Below are 20671 nucleotides of genomic sequence, written 5' to 3' on the forward strand. Positions count from 1 at the left end.
CTTGGAAAAATGTTACAAGAATTTTCTTAATGACAGTTCGTGTATTAGGAGCTGAAACACCTCCTCACACATTTTATTCTCCTGATACAAAATTTGTAAAGATTGAAATCGAAATTTGGTTTAAGTTTGTGGGTAATGGGAAAAGACCTCCTAAGCCATCATGTTCTCCTGGTAGCCAGATAGAATTTTACAAGAATTTTCGGAGTGAATTTGTAAAAATTTAACACGCAATTTGGCTTTAAAATGTGAACGTGGGTGGGGAAAAAGAAGTACTTAACCATCATATTCTCCTGGTAGGTAGACAAATTTTACAAGAATTTTCTGAGTGACAGATCGTGTACTAGGAGCTTACATTCTTCTGATACAAAATTTGTAAAAAATTTAACAGGAAATTTGACTTCAAAATGTGTTTGTGGGTGATGGAAAAAGACCTACTCACCCATCATGTACTCCTGGTAGCTAGACAACATTTTACAAGAATGTTTTGAGTGACAGTTCGTGTATTAAGAGCTGAAACACCTCCTCGCACATTATATTCTCCTGATGAAAAAATGGGTAAATATTTAAAACGAAATTTGGCTTTAAAATGTGTTTGTGGGTGATGGGAAAAGACCTCCTCAACCATCATGTCCTTCTGGTAGCTAGACAAAATTTTACAATAATTTTCGGGGTGAAATTCTAAAAATTTAACACATAATTTGGCTTTAAAATGTGTTTGTGGGTGATGGAAAAAGACCTACTCAACCATCATGTTCTCCTGGTAGCTAATTTTACAAGAATGTTCTGAGTGACAGTTCGTGTATTAGAAGCTGAAACACCTCCTCGCACATTATATTTTCCTGATGCAAAATTTGTAAAGATTTGAAACGAAATTTGGCTTTGAAATATGTTTGTGGGTAATGGGAAAAGACCTCCTCAACCAACATGCTCTTCTGGTAGCCGGACAAAATTTTACATTAATTTTCGGGGTGAATTTGTAAAAATGTAACACGAAGTGTGGCTTAAAATGTGTTTGTGGGTGAGATCTACTTAACCAACATATTCTCCTAGTAGGCAGACAAATTTTACAAGAATGTTCTGAGTGACAGTTCGGGTATTGAAACTGAAACACCTCCTCGCACATTATATTTTCCTGATACAAATTTGTAAAAATTTAAAACGAAATTTGGGTTTGAAATAATATGTTTATGTGTAATTGAAAAATACCTCAACCATCATATTCTCATGGTAGCCAGACAAATTTTACAAGAATTTTTTAACTGATAGTTCGTGTATTAGGAGCTGAAACACCTCCTCGCACATTATATTCTTCTGATACAAAATTTGTAAAAATTTAACACGAAATTTGACTTTAAAATGTGTTTGTGGGTGATGGAAAAAGACCTACTCACTCATCATGTACTCCTGGTAGTTAGACAAAATTTTACAAGAAAATGTTGAGTGATAGTTCGTGTATTAGGAGCTGAAACACCTCCTCGCACATTATATTCTCCTGATGCAAAATTTGTAAAGATTTAAAACGAAATTTGGCTTTAAAATGTGTTTGTGGGTGATGGGAAAAGACCTCCTCAACCATCCTGTTCTTCTGGTAGCCAGACAAAATTTTACAAAAATTTTCTGAGTGAATTTTTAAAAATTTAACAGAAAATTTGGCTTTCAAATGTGTTTGTGGGTGATGGAAAAAGACCTACTTACCCATCATGTAGTCCTGGTAGCTAGTCAAAATTTTACAAGAATCTTTTGAGTGACAGTTCGTGTATTAGGAGCTGAAACACCTCCTCGCTCATTATATTTTCCTGATGCAAAATTTGTAATGATTTGAAACGAAATTTGGCTTTGAAATATGTTTGTGGGTAATGGGAAAAGACCTCCTCAACCATCATGTGCTTCTGGTAGGCAGACTACAAAAACTGGACGTCGCTGCCCGGCCCCGTTGAATTTGTAAAACGTTCGGTGGAACACTTAATACGGGTGAGGTCGATAAAGTTGGCACTCCAATTTTCCAAACATTTTCTGATAGTTCTTTCGATAGTTCGCAGATTATATTCTCCTGATACAAAATTTGTAAAGATTTAAATCGAAATTTGGCTTAAGTTTGTGGGTAATGGAAAAAGACCTTTTCCTGGTAGCTAGACAAAATTGTACAAGAATGTTCTAAGTGGCAGTTCGTGTATTAGGAGCTGAAACTCCTCCTCGCATATTATATTCTCCTGATACGAAATTTGTAAAGATTTAAAAAGAAATTCGGTTTTCAAATACATTTGTTGGTAATGGGAAAAGGCCTCCTCAACCATCATGTTCTTCTGGTAGCCAGATAAATTTCACAAGGATTTTTTAACTGATACTTCGTATAGTAGAAGCTGAAACACCTCCTCGCACACTATTTTCTTCTGATACAAAATTTGTAAAGATTTAAAACGCAATTTGGCTTTGAAATCTGTTTGTGGGTAATGGGAAAAGATCTCCTTAGCCATCATGTTCTTCTGGTAACCAAACAAAATTTTACAAGAGTGTTCTAATTGGCGCTTCGTGTATTATGAGCTGAAACACCTCCTCGCACATTATTTATTTATTTGTTTAGCCAGATACCATACAGAATGCAATTATTCCAATTACATGACACTGGGATGCTGTACCTAAGCTAAAACTTGTACAGTAATTACGATCTAATATGGCTAATTAATTCATTCAAAGTGCCGTGAAATATATCGATGTCTTTCTCACGGCACTTCTTATTTAAAACCAACAGGCTCCTCGATAGTGGCGATGACGGAGTGGTCACTACAAAGATGATATCGTTTTTCCTTAATTTAACATGTGGCACTTTGAGTTTAATTTCCTGAAGCAATTCTGGGGCATTTTGGTGATTATTCCGTATCTTGTACACATTATAACCTCCTGATACCAAATTTGTATACATTTAAAATGAAATTTGGCTTTGAAATATGTTTGTGGGTAATGTGAAAAGACCTCCTCAGCCATCATGTTCTCCTGGTAGCCAGACAAAATGTAACAAAAATTTTTTAACTGATAGTTCGTGTATTAGGAGCTGAAACACCACCTAGCACATTATATTCTCCCGATACAAAATTTGTAAAGATTTATGTCGAAATTTGAGTGGGTGATGGGAAAAGACCTCCTCAGTCCTCAACCATCATGTTCTCGTGGTAGCCAGACAAAATTTTACAAGAATTTTCTGACTGACAGTTCGTGTATTAGGAGCTGAAACACCTCCTCTCATTTTATATTCTCCTGAGACAAAATTTTTAAAAGTTTAAAGCGAAACTCGGCGAAATACGTTTGTGGGTAATGTGAAAAGACCTCAACCATCATGTTCTCCTGTTCGAAACTTTCAATCGATTTTGTACGGCAAACTATACACTTTGCATTACTGGAAAAATGTTTTGTGCTATATATTTTGCATTGTAAAGAGTTTTCCGGTGGTGCATTAACGGTTTTATAGTTCGACACAGCAAAAAATCCGTTTTAAAACAAATTCAAACTCACCCTTGCCTTGTGAGGGGTAGTTTTCAGCGGGATCGGTTCTTATCCTTGGTGTTGCATGACTTGACTTTTCCTCGACAGAAGTTGCATAGGCCAGCGATTAACAAATTTCTAATTTCACCACTAATTGCAGTTGCTGAACTCGTCCTCTCGATAACGTTATTGAGTTGCAATTTGACAAACTTTTCAGTTAAGTAGCGGAAAAATGGAAATTTCTGTTATAAACGAATGAAACTGCAGAAACAACCAAAAGCAATAATAAATAAAGTGCTGATATAAAAAAGCAATAAAAAGCGTTTATCAAAAATATAAATTACCTCAAAAAAAATCTATCTCCGCGCTGAAATAAAAAAATTTATGGACATGCTCTAATACTAAATTAAGTTAATAAAAAAGAAGTTATATCATCGTCATGGCGTTCGCGGCGGCCCGTATGATCCTCAAGGATAAAAGAAGGAAACCCTCAAAGGAAGACTTCACACGAAACCGAAGCAAGGTAAAATTTTTCATTATTATGCGTTTTATATTTTTTCCGGCTTTCATTCGAAGAGAAGTGGGTTTTTGTATCAGCCCTTATTAATGTGTTTTCAGCCGTGACTTACGGTGCGAGATATATTGCGCCGCGCGAATAAAAATCGCTATCTAACGCAATTTATATTCGCGTAAAGTCAAATTTTCTACTCGAAAAAAGTGTAGCTTTCGGTTTATCTCCTCATCGATGAACAAAATGTCGATTGTGCCGCATTTGCGACTGTGTTTATGGAGCGCAAATTTTGAAGTTATTTGTGTGAAATTAGCATCTGTTTCATTGAAGTTTTCTCTAAAAAGCTCTAAATACAAAACCAGGGAGCTAATTCCAGGTGGTTCTAAATCGCAAAAGGTCTCTTGAATAGTCTTTAATCGTTGGAGAGAAGATTCTACTACACACGTTGTCTTTCCTACCAGAACAAAGGACCCCCTCAACCATCATGTTCTTCTGGTAGCCAGACAACATTTTACATGAATTTTTTAAGTGACAGTTCGAGTATTAAGAGCTGTCACTTTCTCGTACATTATATTCTCTTGATGCAACATTTGTAAAGATAAAATTTGGATTTTAAATATGTTTGTGGGTAATGGGAAAAGACCTCCTCAACAATCATGTTCTCCTGGTAGTCAGACAACATTTGAAAAAAGTTGTCTGACTGACAGTTCATGTATTAGGATCTGAAACTCCTCCTCGCGCATTATATTCTCCTGATACAAAATTTGTAAAGCTTTATAGTGAAATTCGATTATGAAATAGGTTTGTGGGTAATGGGAAAAGACCTCTTCAACCATCATGTTATCCTGGTAGCCAGACAAAATTTTACAAGAATTTTTTACCTGATAGTTCGTGCATTAGAAGCTGAAACACCTCCTCTGACATTATATACAAAGTTTGTAAGGATTTAAAACGAAATTTGGCTTTGAAATGTGTTGTTGCGTGATGGCCTAGCCCCTCTCATTAGGGAAAGAGTATTCAAATTTTCTTTCGTGAGCTGGGGAGCATTGGCTGGGGGGTTTTCCATACCCCCCAGACCCCCCGGTATTGCATTTCCCTCCAAAACTGACTACCTGATCGCTTTCATTTCAGTTTTCAGTAAAAAGCCAGCGAACGTAGCACTAGGGGGTTGCGTATATTAGGAGCTGAAACACCTCCTCGCACATTATATTCTCCTGATGCAAAATTTGTAAAGATTTAATACGAAATTTGGCTTTGAAATGTGTAGGTGGGTGATGGCCTGGCCCCTCTCATTAGGGGTAATCAAATGTTCTTTGGTGAGCTGGGGAGCATTGGCTGGGGGGTATTCCATACCCCACACAACCCCCGGTATTGTATTTTAGTCCAAAACTGACTACCTGACCACTTTCATTTCAGTATTCGGTAAAAAGCCAGCGAACGTAGCACTGGGGGGTTTGCACTTCGTATACTAGGAGCTGAAACACCTCCTCGCACATTATATTCTCCTGATAGAAAATGTGTAAAGATTTAAAACGAAATTTGACTTTGAGATGTGTTGGTGGGTGATGGCCTGGCCCCTCTCATTAGGGAAAGTATAATCAAATTCTCTTTCGTGAGCTGGGGAGTATTGGCTGGGGGGTATTCCATACCCCCCCGACCCCCCGGTATTAAATTTCCCAGCAAAACTGACTACCTGACCACTTTCATTTCAGTTTTCGGAAAAACGCCATCGAACGTAACAGCGTGGTCTCTGGGGGGCATGGAATAAAGGATTCTAAGAAAATTGAGTAGGTTCTGTGGGGTCTTCGAGCAAACGGTTCTGAAAAAGCTCTAAAATTTCCTTAGGGTTCTTAAAACCCTCAATATCGCAGAAAATCTCTTAAGATCTTTTATTTATGTTTAACCTTAAATACTACTGACTCTTTAACGCGATTAGGGACATGTAAAAATTCTGAAGAACCCCAAAGGCTTCTCGATTTTCTGATTATGGCACTCTTAAAAATTACTAAAAGCTTTGAGGATTCAAAAAGCCCTTCTAAAAACCACTAAAAGATGTAGAACCTTTGAACTCTTGTCGAAAAAACATTTCGTGGATTATGAAAGGTTTTTAATACTTTTAAATATTAATGAAGGCTCTTAAAAGGCCTATAAAGGCTTTCTACTGTTAGAAAACGCACTTTGGAATGGAGACTCTTGGCAGTTTTCCTATTCTTCTATGTGTGTATAAACTCTTAACTGCTTTAGAAGATTCTTAAATGTTGTTAAAGTTGCTAAAATACCAACAAAGTCACTTAAGACCTTAAATCATAAAAGTAAATTTGGGAAATATTTTTGAAACCATCAAACTAGCTTTCAATACTTCTAATTGAACAGATTTTTTAAGTTATTAAAATGGAATCATGTATCTCGAGCCTCAAAAAGTAGCAGTTTAATAGATTATAAAACTCCAAAGTCATATAGGACATTTTTTGCTATTTTTCTGCTCGTCTGTCTGTCCATTTACTTCATGATTTTTGCATTCTGTACCTTAAGAATCTGGCTGACCCCCAGCCAATACTCCCCAGCATACGCAGACGTTAATTATAATGATGATTGTAGGGAAAGCGGCATGGAATTTTCTGTTTACTGGGAGATATTAAGTGTTAACCAAGAAAGTAGTTTGTTGAATACATGAAATCCTTTCGAGTGATGTAAGGAAATTTTCAAAAACAGGATTTTAAAATCCTACATCGATGCATTGTAATTAGGAATCCCAACCTTTGGGTTTCTAGAGTCCTACATGCTTTCAATCCAAGGCTCTATGTGGATTTCAATGATGAAGTGCTTGCATACAAAGCTTGATCCCCTAAAAATCGCAATGTAATTTTCTGTGTCTCTGTGTAAAATTTTTCTGCCTATTTGTCTTTGCTGAACTGTAATACAACATTGAGAGATCAATTTTAACTTATATTGGCTTAATTAAAAGGTACTTAGTTTAAGAGCTCAACTGAAATCGTGGCACTAAAGTATTTACATGGCATTATATTCATTTTCTGGCAATGGAGCCTTAAAAAAATGTCTCCCTAATTAAAGTGATTATGGTTCCACTAATGCTCAGTTACGTAAAAGCCGATTAAATAGGGCATTTGCGAGCTCTAATTACGTATAAAAAATTTAAATTTTAAAACGTCGTATAATGAACTGGGGGTTACTCGTCGCGGCATTGCACGCGGGGGGGGGGGGGGGGTCATTACGTCCTTTTAAATAGAAGGGAAGCATATTAGAAATTGTAATAGGTTGAGTTTTTAATTGTTTCTCGCTAAGGATCGAAGAAAAGGTTTATTGTCTAGCAGTTTCCGTACTTTAAGGGTGTACCAACTAACACCTTTTCTTCCTTTGTCGTTAAAAACAGAAGGTATAGTTCGATCTTGTTATAGACTTAAAAACGGGTCCGTTAACTTGGCCCCCCCACTGAGAGATTTGATAGTCGTATTATTTTGAAATGAATGCGCTCGTTATGCGCTCATATGCGCCACCGATAATAACTCTTGCGCCATTATCGTTTTTTAGAAATCCGAAAAAACATTTGGGGGGGGCAAGTGAACGTAGCCCCCCCCCCCCAGTACGTATTTTGTCCCTTGTAACTAGGTCACCTGATACATTTGGTTATGCGCTCAATTGCGCCACTTGAATTGCGCCACTTGAATTAAAGCTAGCGCCATTACGGTTAAGCCGTGACAAATTTTCAAAAAGTGGGGGGGCCAACTTAACGTTTTTAAAAGTTACTTTTTTTTAACATCTTTTCATACGAAATTGTACTCTCAGGTATGCGCTGAAATGCGCCGTAAAAAGATATCTTTGCGCCATTATTGTTTTTTGGTTATCCTTAAATATATTTGGGGGGGGGGGCAAGTGAACGGAATCCCCCATAACGCATTTTGCTACCGGTATTTGTGCCACTTGATACATCTGGTTATGAGCTCAATTGCGCCACTTGAATTAAAGCTAGCGCCATTACGGTTAAGCCATAAAAAATTTTTAAAAAGGGGGGGGGGCTAACTTAACGTTTTCAAAAGTTACGTTTTTTAACATGTTTTTTCTACTACATCGTACCTTTCATCATGCGCTAAAATGCGCCGTAAACAAAAATCTTGGCGCCATTATGGTGTTCCAGAAACACTATACAGGGTGTTTTTTTGGGAGCTTTAGTTAAACGATTCTGAGAAAGTAAAATAGGTAGGTTTTTAAAAATTTGTATTTAGGAGTTACTCCGAAGGCCGAATCGATGTAAAATATTTTCAAAATGGACGCACTTCCGGAAATAACTTTTAAAAACGCTAAGTTAGACCCTCCACTTTTTAAAAAATTTTTATGGCTTAACCGTAATGGCGCTAGCTTTAATTCAAGTGGCGCAATTGAGCGCATAACCAAATGTATCAGGTGACCTAGTTACAAGGGACAAAATACGTACTGGGGGGGGCTACGTTCACTTGCCCCCCCCCCAATGTTTTTTCGGATTTCTAAAAAACGATAATGGTGCAAGAGTTATTATCGGTGGCGCATATGAGCGCATAACGAGCGCATTCATTTCAAAATAATACGACTATCAAATCTCTCAGTGGGGGGGGGGGCCAAGTTAACGGACCCCTTAAAAACCTCCCACTAGACGTAGGTGTTACAAATCAGTATACCTTTTAATATCATTTACAATAATAATCATATTTATTATCATGGCATAGATTCAGCAAGACGTTTCTCCATCTACACCATGACAAACAAAGAATTTTTGGTATTTTTTGAACTCTGATTGGTGTTCTACAATCTTTAGGGAGAGCGGTAGAGGATTTTATCGTTCCTTTAGGAGCCACAACGCGTTAAAAAAAGGTTAACTCGCAGTTTTTTAGAGAAGTTGGAAAAAATGGGTGTTTTTTGATCGCTCGTAAAAATTTTTCTATTGGACCGATTTTGTTTGTTCATCTTTTGATCATTCTTTTAATTTACTGTGTTATTCATAAAATATTGACCGTTTTCGAGTTTTAAGCGAAAAACTGAAAAAAGTCCAAACATTTTGAGTTTTTATGGCTGGCAAAAGTTGTGCCGGGAAAAAAATGGCGCGCACTCTTCAAATACATGTTTATTTGGAGCCATTTAAAACAATAAAATCTTTTACGCCAGTTGGACCATAGAATCGAAATTATCCAAAAAGAAACCGAGACCCAAATACAGTTAGAAGATTTTTCAATATAGAATTTATACAGTGTGTATCAGAAGAAATTACGGTAACACTTGTAGAATCATGTTAGTTTATTTAGACGCATAAGTTACCCAAGTTTGAGTGGAAATCCCCGCAATTATCTTAAATTTTGGGGACATTTTCAAAAAATAGATTGTCTAAGATCGGTAACCTCTTATACTTAAGACAATCATGTATGAATCGGGATCATTAATTAGTAGAGGCATTTCTTGTAAATGATACGTGTTGGCAATATGGTGACGTGTTGCGGTACGGTAATCAAGGGGAGTGGTAGCGGGTTGTAAGAGGAGCGCGTGGAAAAGCGACAACAGTAACGACCGGATCGCCTTACGTGTTACTTATATTTTCGGCTAATTAATTTAAACTAAAGAGTGATATAAGTGGTTGAATCAAACGTGTCGTGCGCATATAAAAAAACGGCCGGTTAGTCGTAGTTACAGTGAACTCTAGTGACCTGTACTAAAGACAGTAAACGAAAACACAACTGTATTTCGACCAGCGATACATGTAGTGACAGCAGTACGAGTACGTCATCAAATAAAAGCCGTAAGTCGAAATCTAAACGTATATCTGGATGTGTTAAATCAAATAAAAGCTCGAATACACGTTTGGAGCCAAATTCTCCTCCCACATCTTTTCAGCCCAGAAATGTTGAACCTTTCCGGAATTTGGTCCATTATTGGGGCAAATTAATCAATGGATCGAAATTATCGAATACAATATGAAGAATTATGGCTGCCCGATAATTACATTGTATATCAGGTAATGTCTAAATTATTCATTATTCATTGAGACTGAACTAGCCTGGACAAAATATACGTCGTGGTTCACCTGCAAACCAGTTTCGTTCACAAATATTGACTGATTTAGCAAATCTAGTGCAGTCAAAACCGGAAGATACTAAATTTAATAAAATAACATGCATGTATTGTGGAATCCAAGGCCATTCGAAGAAAGTATGTCGACACAAGAACCTAATTTGCAGGTTCTGTAACACAAAGGGCCATTTAGAACGGAATTGCTTTAAAAAAAATTCGATGTTGCGCCTGGTGCAAATATTTACATAGTTTCCATAATAACAAACTAATTAAACAAATAAAATATGACTTTTCCGAAAATAAATTTAATAAAAATAATTTCGTCAATGAATTTATATGTACCGCATTCATTGATTATGGTCGCGATTGCTCGCTAACTTCGAGAGACATTGCCGAACGATTTCGTTTGGAAATTAAAAAGTTAGATAAAGAAGTTAAAGTTAGCAGGTTTTTGGGAAACTCTTTGACCGAAGTGAAGGCAGCTGCCCGAGATAGCAGCCAAAAATGCGCCATCGATCATTGGAGGATCTGCCTTAACCACAATAATTGATAGGTGATATTTCCCAAAAACAGATGGACGAAGTTACCATTTTAAGGTTCCTGAAGGTTCCAGAAAACGAATGGACCGATTTTAAAAAATCAAACGTCAAAATAAAGGACTTCGAAAGACCTTTCAAACAAGCTATTACACGATACCACTTTTCATTTAAAATTTTTAAGGGAATGACCCCGGGGGCAGAGGGTGAAATAGTTTTGGGTTAAAAACTTGTCCCCCTTGACGTGTCTCGGTGTTTTTTCCTTTAATCGGTGGTTTTCAACAAATCCGTGGTGGGAAGTGTTCAAATGAACACCATGTATATATTCATAGGTTATTAGAATTTTGGTTAGGGAAAAATGAGTTGCTTAAGTTAGTTTAGGTTTTCTTTTGATTAGGTTAGATCTTAGAAGTTTTCTATAAAGAAGACTGTTAATTTTTTCTTGAGTAAGGCGAGTTTAGATTAGGTTGTTTAAAATAGTCTGAGGTAGTTTGTTGTTTTTCTTATTTCATTAGTTTTCTTTACTTTTGTACATTTTCCCTGTGTAGGGGCGGGAGTAGTATAGCTACCAGTAGACTAACCCTACCGCAGATGACACTGCGTGTCATAAGAGGCGACTAATCAAAGACCCACCCCACCACAACTGTTTTCCCTATGCTAAAGTCCGTTTCCCAAATTTGTATTTTTGAAAATGTCTAGATAACCATGTGACAGTCTATTTTCTTTTAAATGTAGTATTTCGCTGTGAGGATTGAGCCCCGTATGGCAAAAGTCGTGTCAATGATCAGGTGGCTTTAAATCTTTGTTGCATTTTTGACGTTGGCTCCTTTTGTATCGAGATTCTGGGAGCCCTGCTAACGTCACAAGGGGACCACCGTAAAATTCGCGACCGGCGTCCCTATTCCACCAATCTGAAGCTTCTTATCTAAATCCACGCATTCGTAACGCTCCCACCATTTTGTATAAAGCCTTACATAATATACAATTTTACACATATATAAAACTACATCATCCACAAAACGCCTGTCCAACTAGCCCAAACGAATCAAAATTTAAACTTAGATTTTTAATAATTTCTTGCCTAAATTAGCAATTTGGAAGACCACTGAGGTCTCAATTTCCGAAAATTCAAAAGAATTTACTACGCAAATTCGGGTCGCACAATGGGTTCAAATAAACACACAATTATTTGATTGTAATTACAACAATTTATTCCGAGACATGGAAAATTAAAACATTATTCTTTTTTGGATATAATACTCCGCACGCAGACGGTCGATAATTAAAAATAAAAATTACTTAGTTGTTTTTCTCTTTTAATAATACTAATAGTCTGGTCCTTTGCGATATTCAGCCACACTTATCAAAGACACACAAAAACACTCGCTGACGGCTTCAGGAAACTTCATTTTGTCTTTAAACAAATTGGGATCAACAACTCAAACCAGCTTGATAAATAAGATGAATCATATTGACGGCATCTGCTCGGACGTTAGAAACAAACTTTTAATTCACTAAGCAGACAACTGCTTTGTTGATTCCCAGTTCGCACAAACCTTTAAAACTTCTCCTGACGATAATTGAAAGCTTTCATTAAGAGAGGTTAACTTCTTTCACGCACTTTTTCGAAACTGAGAAAAATTAAACGGGCAGAAATTACACGCTCTTTTCACCGTGATGCAATAACAACACCAGCCCCCTTTTTTACATTGTCTCGCGTATTTAAGGGAACACCACTTCCATCATAGAATAAATTTTCTTCCGCCGGCATTTACAAATAATGCCCAAATTAAAATAACGCCGGCTGAAAAGGAACACGTCCCCACTTACGCCTAAAATAATGCGCACACAGATGACTATGTGCATTACCGCCGTTAAGTCTTCAAACAACGATAAGAAAATACGCGCGTTAATTAGTTTCCGATAACAAAACTTTTTATCGCAAACAGAACCAAACGGAAACCAAAACCAAAAGGAAAAATAACACTGAGGCACAAACTCAAGCAAAATGAACCAACTTAGTGTTTATATTATACTAAAACTGAAACGTTTCTCATATACAGGGTGTCTCATTTTTATTTTTTGTGTTTGTATCGGAATAGCGTTTACAAGGCACATAACAATGTTTTGTGGGACGGTGCGTAGCGCAACTGGGAGACCACGCTTTTCAATTAGGATGACACAGGTCTCAACTCCTCAAGTAGGCCTGTTTTTTTTAAATAATAGCTCGTAGAAAGAAGGAACGAAGCATTGTTAGATAGAGAGAGAAGTAGTCACTTCTGTCGGCACTTACCCACTTTCGAAGTTTTTTTTAGTTACGTCTACTACATAAGTTTTTTTGGAATATGCGCGTTTCTGTAAGTTGTTTTTTTATTTCTGGATCTGATTGAACACTTCGGTTTTTGTTTCTTACATTGGGCTTTTCTCCTTTCTCGATTTCGTAAGATAAACTGCCCCTGCGACTTCCTCAGATCGAAGGTTACTTAACCCTCCTCATTTTACTAGGTTGCTTCGGTTACCTCGTTTTCTTTGTGACATCCTTCCATCGGAGGGGGGTGCTTGATGACCCGTCACCACCTCTATCCTCCAGAACCTGAACTTTAATATTTTTGTGTAGTGTGCCGGGAGTAGACAGCTGAGTTTCCACTACAGTTGTCAGGAAATATGACTTTTTAGACTTTTTTTTATCAATTTTAGGCTATTAATTTTTTAGATTAGGTAGCATGGCGAGCCCACCAAAGAAGCTCAAGAGTTTCCGAACGAACAGCGACCGAAGGTCGAAAAAGAGATTCTATAAGAGCGCAGAAATCGCTTACAAATTGGAGGCATCGCCTAACTTTTGGAAAAGCACCGTATCCTTTTCAAAAGTTACTTAATGCGAGTCAATCCTCAACTGTTACCAGTTCAGAAATCATCCGGAACTGTGTTCACTGCTGGAAGGACGCGCCGAGGACTGCTTTAACTACTTAACGCACGTCGTAGTGCACGATTTCAGTGGAAAGAGGTCGCGGTACGAACTGACGTTTCGCTTTAGACCAAATCCTTACTTTGAAAACGAAACCTTGAAAAAGAAAATTGATTTGGTAGAATCTTCGGGTAAGTTTTCCGACAATGTGCTGCCACTTTATTATCAATTAAGGTGGTGACGCGTCATCAAGCACCCCCATCCGGTGGAAGGATGGAATGGATCCCACAACTGCCAACAGTTCAGGACGAAAGCGGCACTTAGAGCAATATTCATTCTTCACGTGGTACAATGACAACTCTGATACGTCTCTAGATGCTTCTCACACGATTTGTATTGCGCTTTATGACTTGATGTTGGAGGTCGTGGTTTAATAAAGGATCCGATGAAAAACACAACCTCTTTATGTCGGGTTTTATATTTGAAGCAGCGACTCTTGAGTTAAATTTTATTTTGAAGCGACAACAAAAAGTCCTGCTTTGCAAAGATCAAATTTCTTTGGTTTTTCCTATCAGAGGACGTTTTGTTCAGAAATTTGAATTTCTTAGTCTTTCTTGTTCTGCCGCTAGAGGTCACCCTCTGTATTTTTCCTTATCTTTTGACCTTTCCTTGGTTTTTTGCGCTGCGGATCTCTTGTTGCTTGTTCCTTAGGGAAGATTTATTTTCACCCGCGATGTATTTCTCACTCGTGTTCTCTCCTTCTCTCCTCATTCTCTTTTCTTTCTGTCACTTCGTTGTTGTCTACTTGAGTATTGCTACCCACATAAGGTCATAAGGTAGACGGTTGTGGGATAAAATGTAACACCGGGGTGTGGAGGGTATGGAATATCCCCCCAATAAAAAGAAAATTCAATGACCCTTTCCCTACAATCACCATTACCACCATTAGACCATTCGTATGCTCGTGTAAATAAAGTTTTTCGATTACCTTTACTTAGAGTATCAGAACGAAGAGGATAACAATGAAAAGAAGATACAGAAACTAAAGAGAGAGGAACAAGATGGTGTTGAGAAAGAAAATGATAATCAGGCAGAAAATGAAGTAGAAGATATAGAAGAAAACAAGGAAGAGGGAAAGAAGAAATAATGGAAAACACAGTGAGAATAAGAGAAAAGGGATGCCAAATAGACATGACATGTAAAAGAATTTGACCTGAAAAGCAAGAAAGAAGAAAGACGACGAACAGAAAAAATGGAAAGACGAAAGTGTCGTCAGAAGAGGCACGGGAAACTAAGAATAATTGGCTAATATAAGAAAGGGACTCGAAGAAAAGAGTATCAGAACGAAGGGAATGGGAATAAAAATAAAAAGAGCAAAATAAAAGAAATACAGAAACTAAAGAGGAAGGGAACAAACAAAGCGGAAAATTATCGGAGAGGAAAGAAAGATGAATGGATAGCTAAGTGAGAAAGATGGTTCCCGCTAGCAAAAATGCAGAGTATGGAAACAAGTAGACTACATAAAAGGGAAAAATACAACATCTGAAGATGAGAAACAAAAGAAAGACAACAAAGAGGGTAGCACCGATACGTTTCAGCCGTTTGACCGACAGACCAACAGACAAAATCTCGAGATTTTATTTGATGCGGATTTCTGGTGCTTCAAAACACGTGTATTTCAGTAAAAAAAAGTGGGGGTTCATTTTTACGCCAATGCAATACTAACTTGCGGGTGGGAGAAATTGAAAGAAAGGAAATATCAGGGAATTAATCTATCTCTTATGACTGCCCAAACCGTTCGTTCGATTGCAATAACATTTTGGGAAATTGTTGGACGTATGCCCGCGAAGGTTTCTTCCTAATGCACTAAACATGGGCGAGGTGAGGTCGAGCTTATGTCTTATTCATCCGATTGTGATGAAACTATGTGGAATGGTTGGACGTTTCTGGTTTGGCAAATTTGAGGGAGGTGGGGCCGAAATCGAGCTTTTCTCCTCCGTGAGCGAAACAGCTGGGTGAGGTAGATCGTTTCATTTGAATTTGTTCTTTAATGTTGTTTTCTCCTTTTAGAAATTATATGAATGCGTAACTTTTGTTACGTTTTTTTTTGAGATGCAGATTTTACGAAGAATTTCGTGATTGGCTATTTATTTGAAAATTCATAAATAAGGAGTTTATTTTAGGGTGGAAGTGGTGTCTTTTTAAATACTGGAGTCAACGTAAAATATCAGGAAGCGAGGTATCAAGCCAGTTTTTTGTCATGTAGTGAAGTTCAGAAGCTGTCAGGGTTTATGTGGAAAAAATCTGTAAGTGGTTTTAATTGTCGACCGCCTGTGATCGGGGTAATATGTCCGAACAAGGTTTTCTTTCTTTCAAGGATTGTGTTTTAATTTTGTTTTAAATCTTTGTCATTGTCAATCAATTAATTGTGTGTTTATTCGAATTCAAAGGGCGACCCAGATAGAGATTTCATGCCAATTTTCTTCCATATTCATCAGTAGTGAAGGTTGTGCATTGTTATGACTAGTTTTGGGCAACAAATACAGTAAAATGACGTACAATAGAGACAAAGGAACTCGATTTGCTTAAAAATTTCCAAATTACTGTTATTAAAGTGTCACAGTGAAGTCATTGCTTTTCTAATCTACACATTCGTCCCTTTACGACCACTACCTTTATATCCTATCAATTGTTGGAGGAGAAAGCCTAAATAAATAATACCAGGGTCGTCTTTCCTAGCTTAAAATATTCAATAAAGACCTCGCTTGTAAGTTAAAGAGTCCACTTAAAGTGTCTAGTCCAATACTCTCACTTTACTCTGAAGTGTTGTGCCAGCAAACTTTAAATGTACAATGCACTCGCGCAATTACTGTGGAGAAGAGCCATCACGCAATGTTTCATGTTCCGTAAATACACAAAATAACGTCCCTAGAAGATTAAGTAACGTTTACCATGAATGCTTTATCATTACGAATTGTGTACAAAAAATCTAGCCCGCATTGAAATACATTTCGACCGAACGATTTGGCCCCTATATTGCGTTTCGGGCCTGTCAAGTGATTTAGCGAATTAGCCAATAAAACAAAACGTCCATTGTTATCGCGATTTTATATCGCATCGATCGGTCTTTTGGTTGGGCGATTTAAATTATTTATGGTTAGGTAGCCGTGCGTATTCGGCCCTTTTTCGCCCGTTGGATTATTTTGATAGATTGTATCGCGCGTATACCGTAGGGTGCTCTCGTGATCTTATCGTGAGGGCTCGAAACGTTGAAAAACAAGTCACGACATCTGTATGCCTACCCTCGATGGACGAGTTTAACATTGAGGAGTTCATGTATTATTTCGGTGTTGGTCTTTAAACTTTATTGTTCAATATACAACTAATTTCCTTCAGAAATAAGACTTCTAAGGCTAGCCGTGAAATTACTACCCTATTTGTTTTTAATGCTCTAGATTTTTCAAGAGCTTTTCTCGCAACTTTCCACCATTTAGCAATTTACAGAAGTGCCGTGTTTTATGTGCCAGCGTATCCTTAAGCTACGTGCTCAAAATGTAATAAATTACATCTTATTATTCAATTCGTGTCGTAGCAGATGTCGCAAAGTTGTCAGATAAGGTAATGAAGACCGTGATGCGTCACTACCTCACTTGATGTGATGTAAGTTAAAGTTGATGTACTATCTTCCCCAACTTTAAAGCGTTTAGGAATCGTAAATTAGCGCCACGATTCCTTTCCAGACTGCGCTCGCATTTTTCAAGCGCAGTTACAATTTGTTGGAAAGAACATAAGCCTTTATCAAAACATTGTTAGTTCATTTTTTCTTAAATAATTACTAATAGAACAACGGTATGGATTCATACAGTATTATTGTGGTATAATAAGTTGACTATACCATATTCTGGAACATTTTTTAACTTTCCGTATGATAGATTGCATGTCTCTAGTGACTTTTTTTCTGCTTCTGAAACAAACTCATTATTTTTTTTATAAAGACGGTGAATTCTTCCAATTGTATTCCTCCTAGACCAATCCCTACTCGTCTTTTTAAATTTTGTTAACACGGTCATATTTAATTAGAATGAATCGGATTCGATTTTCGAATTTCCTAGAAAGGAAGAACATGGTAACATATGATTACGGCAATGGCGTCTACTTAGGTAATCAACAAATCCAATTTATATCCTCCAAAATGACAGAGATAGTGTTTAAAATCGATCCAACATTAACTCGATAATTACTCAACGTCTGGTTAATCGTCAGAAGGTGGTAAGACTTTAAAACTTTGCAATTAAACCGACATTGAATTTCACGTGTTAGCAATGAAAAAGGAAACGAAACGATAATCTAACATGCGCATTCCAACTCGCCTTAAGGATGCACCAATCAGAAATCGCCACGAACTAATTAATATATAATTGAAAACTACATTCCGGCAACCCCCTAATTGACCAACAAGTTTAATATTTTGCGTTCGCAAAAATTGTCTGTTTAAACTAACAGTTCCTTTCTCCAGTTTCTCACTTACTAATACCAAGTATGGATACCCCACGATAACCTCCTAGTACCATCAAGTGTAACACCTTTACATTCCTTTCCTGCATTTTCCCCGCCACTGGTGCTAATAACAAATGCATCCTGGTAGTATTCTAGTAATTCCCCAAGTATAGCTCTTTTACGTTCCTAAAAATTTTATCTTCGACTCTCACGGTTCCCTTCTCTATTTCCTCCACCACTTGTACTAAGAATCCGTAACAATTTTTTCCTTCAACACCTACCCACAACTAGGTCGTCCCAACAACTCCCCGGTATCCTTTTTTCGCCCGCAACAATTTTTTATTCAACCTTTACTGTCCACTAATCCATTTTCTGCTCCACCAGTAAAAAAACAGGACGTTTCAACAACCCAAAGAGTAAACAACCTTTTGTATTTTTCTATGAAGTTTAACCCTTTTGAACGTTTCCGACTTCCTCCACCACCTACACCCCGAACTAAAACGTCTCGACGACCCCCGAGAAATTATTCATTAGGTTTAACCCTTTTTCGCCCGTAACAATTTTTTCTTCAACTTTTACGGCTCATTTATCCATTTCTTCTTCCACCAGTAAAAAACCAGGAGGTTCTGACAACCCTTTTGCATTTTTCTATGAAGTTTAACTCTATTGAACGTTTACCTAAGTTACTTCGACCTTTATGGTTTCTTTCCCTACTTCCTCCACCACCCACACCCCGAACTAGAACGTCCCGGCAGCCCCGAGTAATTATTCATCAAATTCAACCCTTTATGGCCCCTTTTCCCATTTCCTCTTACACCTACATCCCAAACTAGGGATCCCGACGACCACCAGAGTAATTCTTCATCAAGTGCGCCCCTTTAGCGCCCGCAACATATTTTATTCAACTGTTATGGTTAATTTATCTACTTTTTCCTCCTCCAATATTAAGAATCAGGACGTTCTGACAATCCTTTTGGAATTTTCTTTCCTCTTCTGAACCCGTAACCATTTTTCCTTCGCTTGCCTAATATCCTCCACCATCTACACCCCGTAGTAGAACATCCCGACAACTCCCGAGAAATTATTCTTCAAGTTTAACCCTTCTGCGCCCACATTAATTTTTTCTTCAAACTTTACGGGCCATTTATCCATTTTCTCCTCCACCAGCATCAAGAATCAGTAGCCCTGACTACCATTTTAGAATTTTCTGTCAAATTTAATCCTTCTGCGCCGTTAAAAATTGTTTTTCAACCCCTACGGGCCCTTTCCCTATTTCCTCCACCATCTACACTCAAAACTAGAACGTCCCAACACCCCCGAGTAATTTCATGAAGTTCAACCCTTTTGCACCCCCAACAATTTTTTCTTCAACCTTCAATCTCCATTTATCCAATTCCTACTCCACCAGTATCAAGAAACGGGACATTCCGACACCCTTTTGCAATTTTCTATCAAGTTTAACCCTTCTGCACCCGCAACCATTTTTTCTTCAACTTTTACGGTCTCTTTCCTTATTTCCTCTACCATCTACACCCCGAAGTAGGACGTCCCGGCAACCCTCGAGTAATTATACATCAAGTTCAACCCCTTTGCGCCCCAACAATTTTTTCTTCAACATTTATGGTCCATTTATGCACGTCCTCCTCCGCCAGGGTCAAGAAACAGTCCGTCCCCATAGCCTTGTAGAAATTATTCATCAAGTTCAACCCTCCTACACCGGTAACCATTCTTTCTTTAACACCTACGGCCCCTTTCCCTGATTCCTCCACCAGAACTAGAACGTCTCGACGTCCCCCGAGGAATTATTGATCAAATTCAACCCTTTTCCGCCCCCAAAAATTTGTTCTTCAACCTTTACGGTCCATTATCTAATTCCTACTCCACCAGAATCAAGAAACAGGGCGTTCCGACAACCCTTTTGCAATTTTCAGTTTAACCCTTCTGCAACCCTAACCATTTTATTTCTTCAACCTTTACAGTCTTCTTCCCTAATTCCTTCACCACCTACACCCCGAACTAGAACGTCCCGACAACCCTTGAGCAATTATTAGTAAAGTTCAACAGTTTTTTTCCCGCAACAATTTTTTCTTCACCCTTACGGTCCATTTATCCATTTTCTCCTCCACCAGTTTCAAGAATCAGTAGTCGCTACTACCCTTTTGGAATTGTCTATTAAAGTTAATCCTCCTGCACCCTTAAACATTTTTTCTTCAATCCTTACGGTCTCTTTCCCTATTTCCTTCCCCACCTACACCCCGAACTAGAACGTCCGGCAACCCTTGAGCAATTACTAGTAAAGTTCAGCAGTTTTTTTCCCCGCAACAATTTTTTCTTCACCCTTACGGTCCATTTATCCATTTTCTCCTCCACCAGTATCAAGAATCAGTAGTCGCTACTACCCTTTTGGAATTGTCTATTAAAGTTAATCCTCCTGTATCCTTAAACATTTTTTCTTTAATCCTTACGGTCTCTTTCCCTATTTCCTTCACCACCTACACCCCGAACTAGAACGTCCCTACAACCCTTGAGCAATTATTAGTAAAGTTCAACAGCTTTTTTCCCGCAACAATTTTTTCTTCACCCTTACCGTCTATTTACCCATTTTCTCCTCCACCAGTATCAAGAATGAGTAGTCGCTACTACCCTCTTGGAATTGTCTATTGAAGTTAATCCTCCTGCACTCTTAAACATTTT

The 20671-nt window shown here is 37.8% G+C and overlaps 2 protein-coding genes across 5 annotated transcripts in view; both read left to right on the top strand.

Moving 5' to 3' along the window:
• Window positions 1–20671, top strand: part of LOC116178093 (neo-calmodulin-like) — a 97620-nt gene that overhangs the window by 17316 nt on the left and 59633 nt on the right. For 3 of the 4 annotated variants that reach the window (XM_031497406.1, XM_031497409.1, XM_031497407.1), the window contains exon 2: window positions 3695–4000. In XM_031497406.1, the coding sequence (XP_031353266.1) occupies window positions 3917–4000 (84 nt within the window). In that variant the 5' untranslated portion in view covers window positions 3695–3916. The remainder of the gene's footprint in view (window positions 1–3694; window positions 4001–20671) is intronic. The other variant, XM_031497408.1, reaches the window with a different exon arrangement.
• On the top strand, window positions 13217–13921 carry LOC116178094 (protein SET-like). The gene is made up of 3 exons (XM_031497413.1): window positions 13217–13427; window positions 13479–13671; window positions 13715–13921. The coding sequence occupies exons 1-3, from the start codon at window positions 13299–13301 to the stop codon at window positions 13912–13914; spliced, it is 522 nt and encodes a 173-aa protein (XP_031353273.1). The 5' UTR covers window positions 13217–13298; the 3' UTR covers window positions 13915–13921.

This window comes from Photinus pyralis, unplaced genomic scaffold (assembly GCF_008802855.1).
Source record: "Photinus pyralis isolate 1611_PpyrPB1 unplaced genomic scaffold, Ppyr1.3 Ppyr1.4_LG8, whole genome shotgun sequence".
Taxonomy (NCBI): Eukaryota; Metazoa; Arthropoda; class Insecta; order Coleoptera; family Lampyridae; genus Photinus; species Photinus pyralis.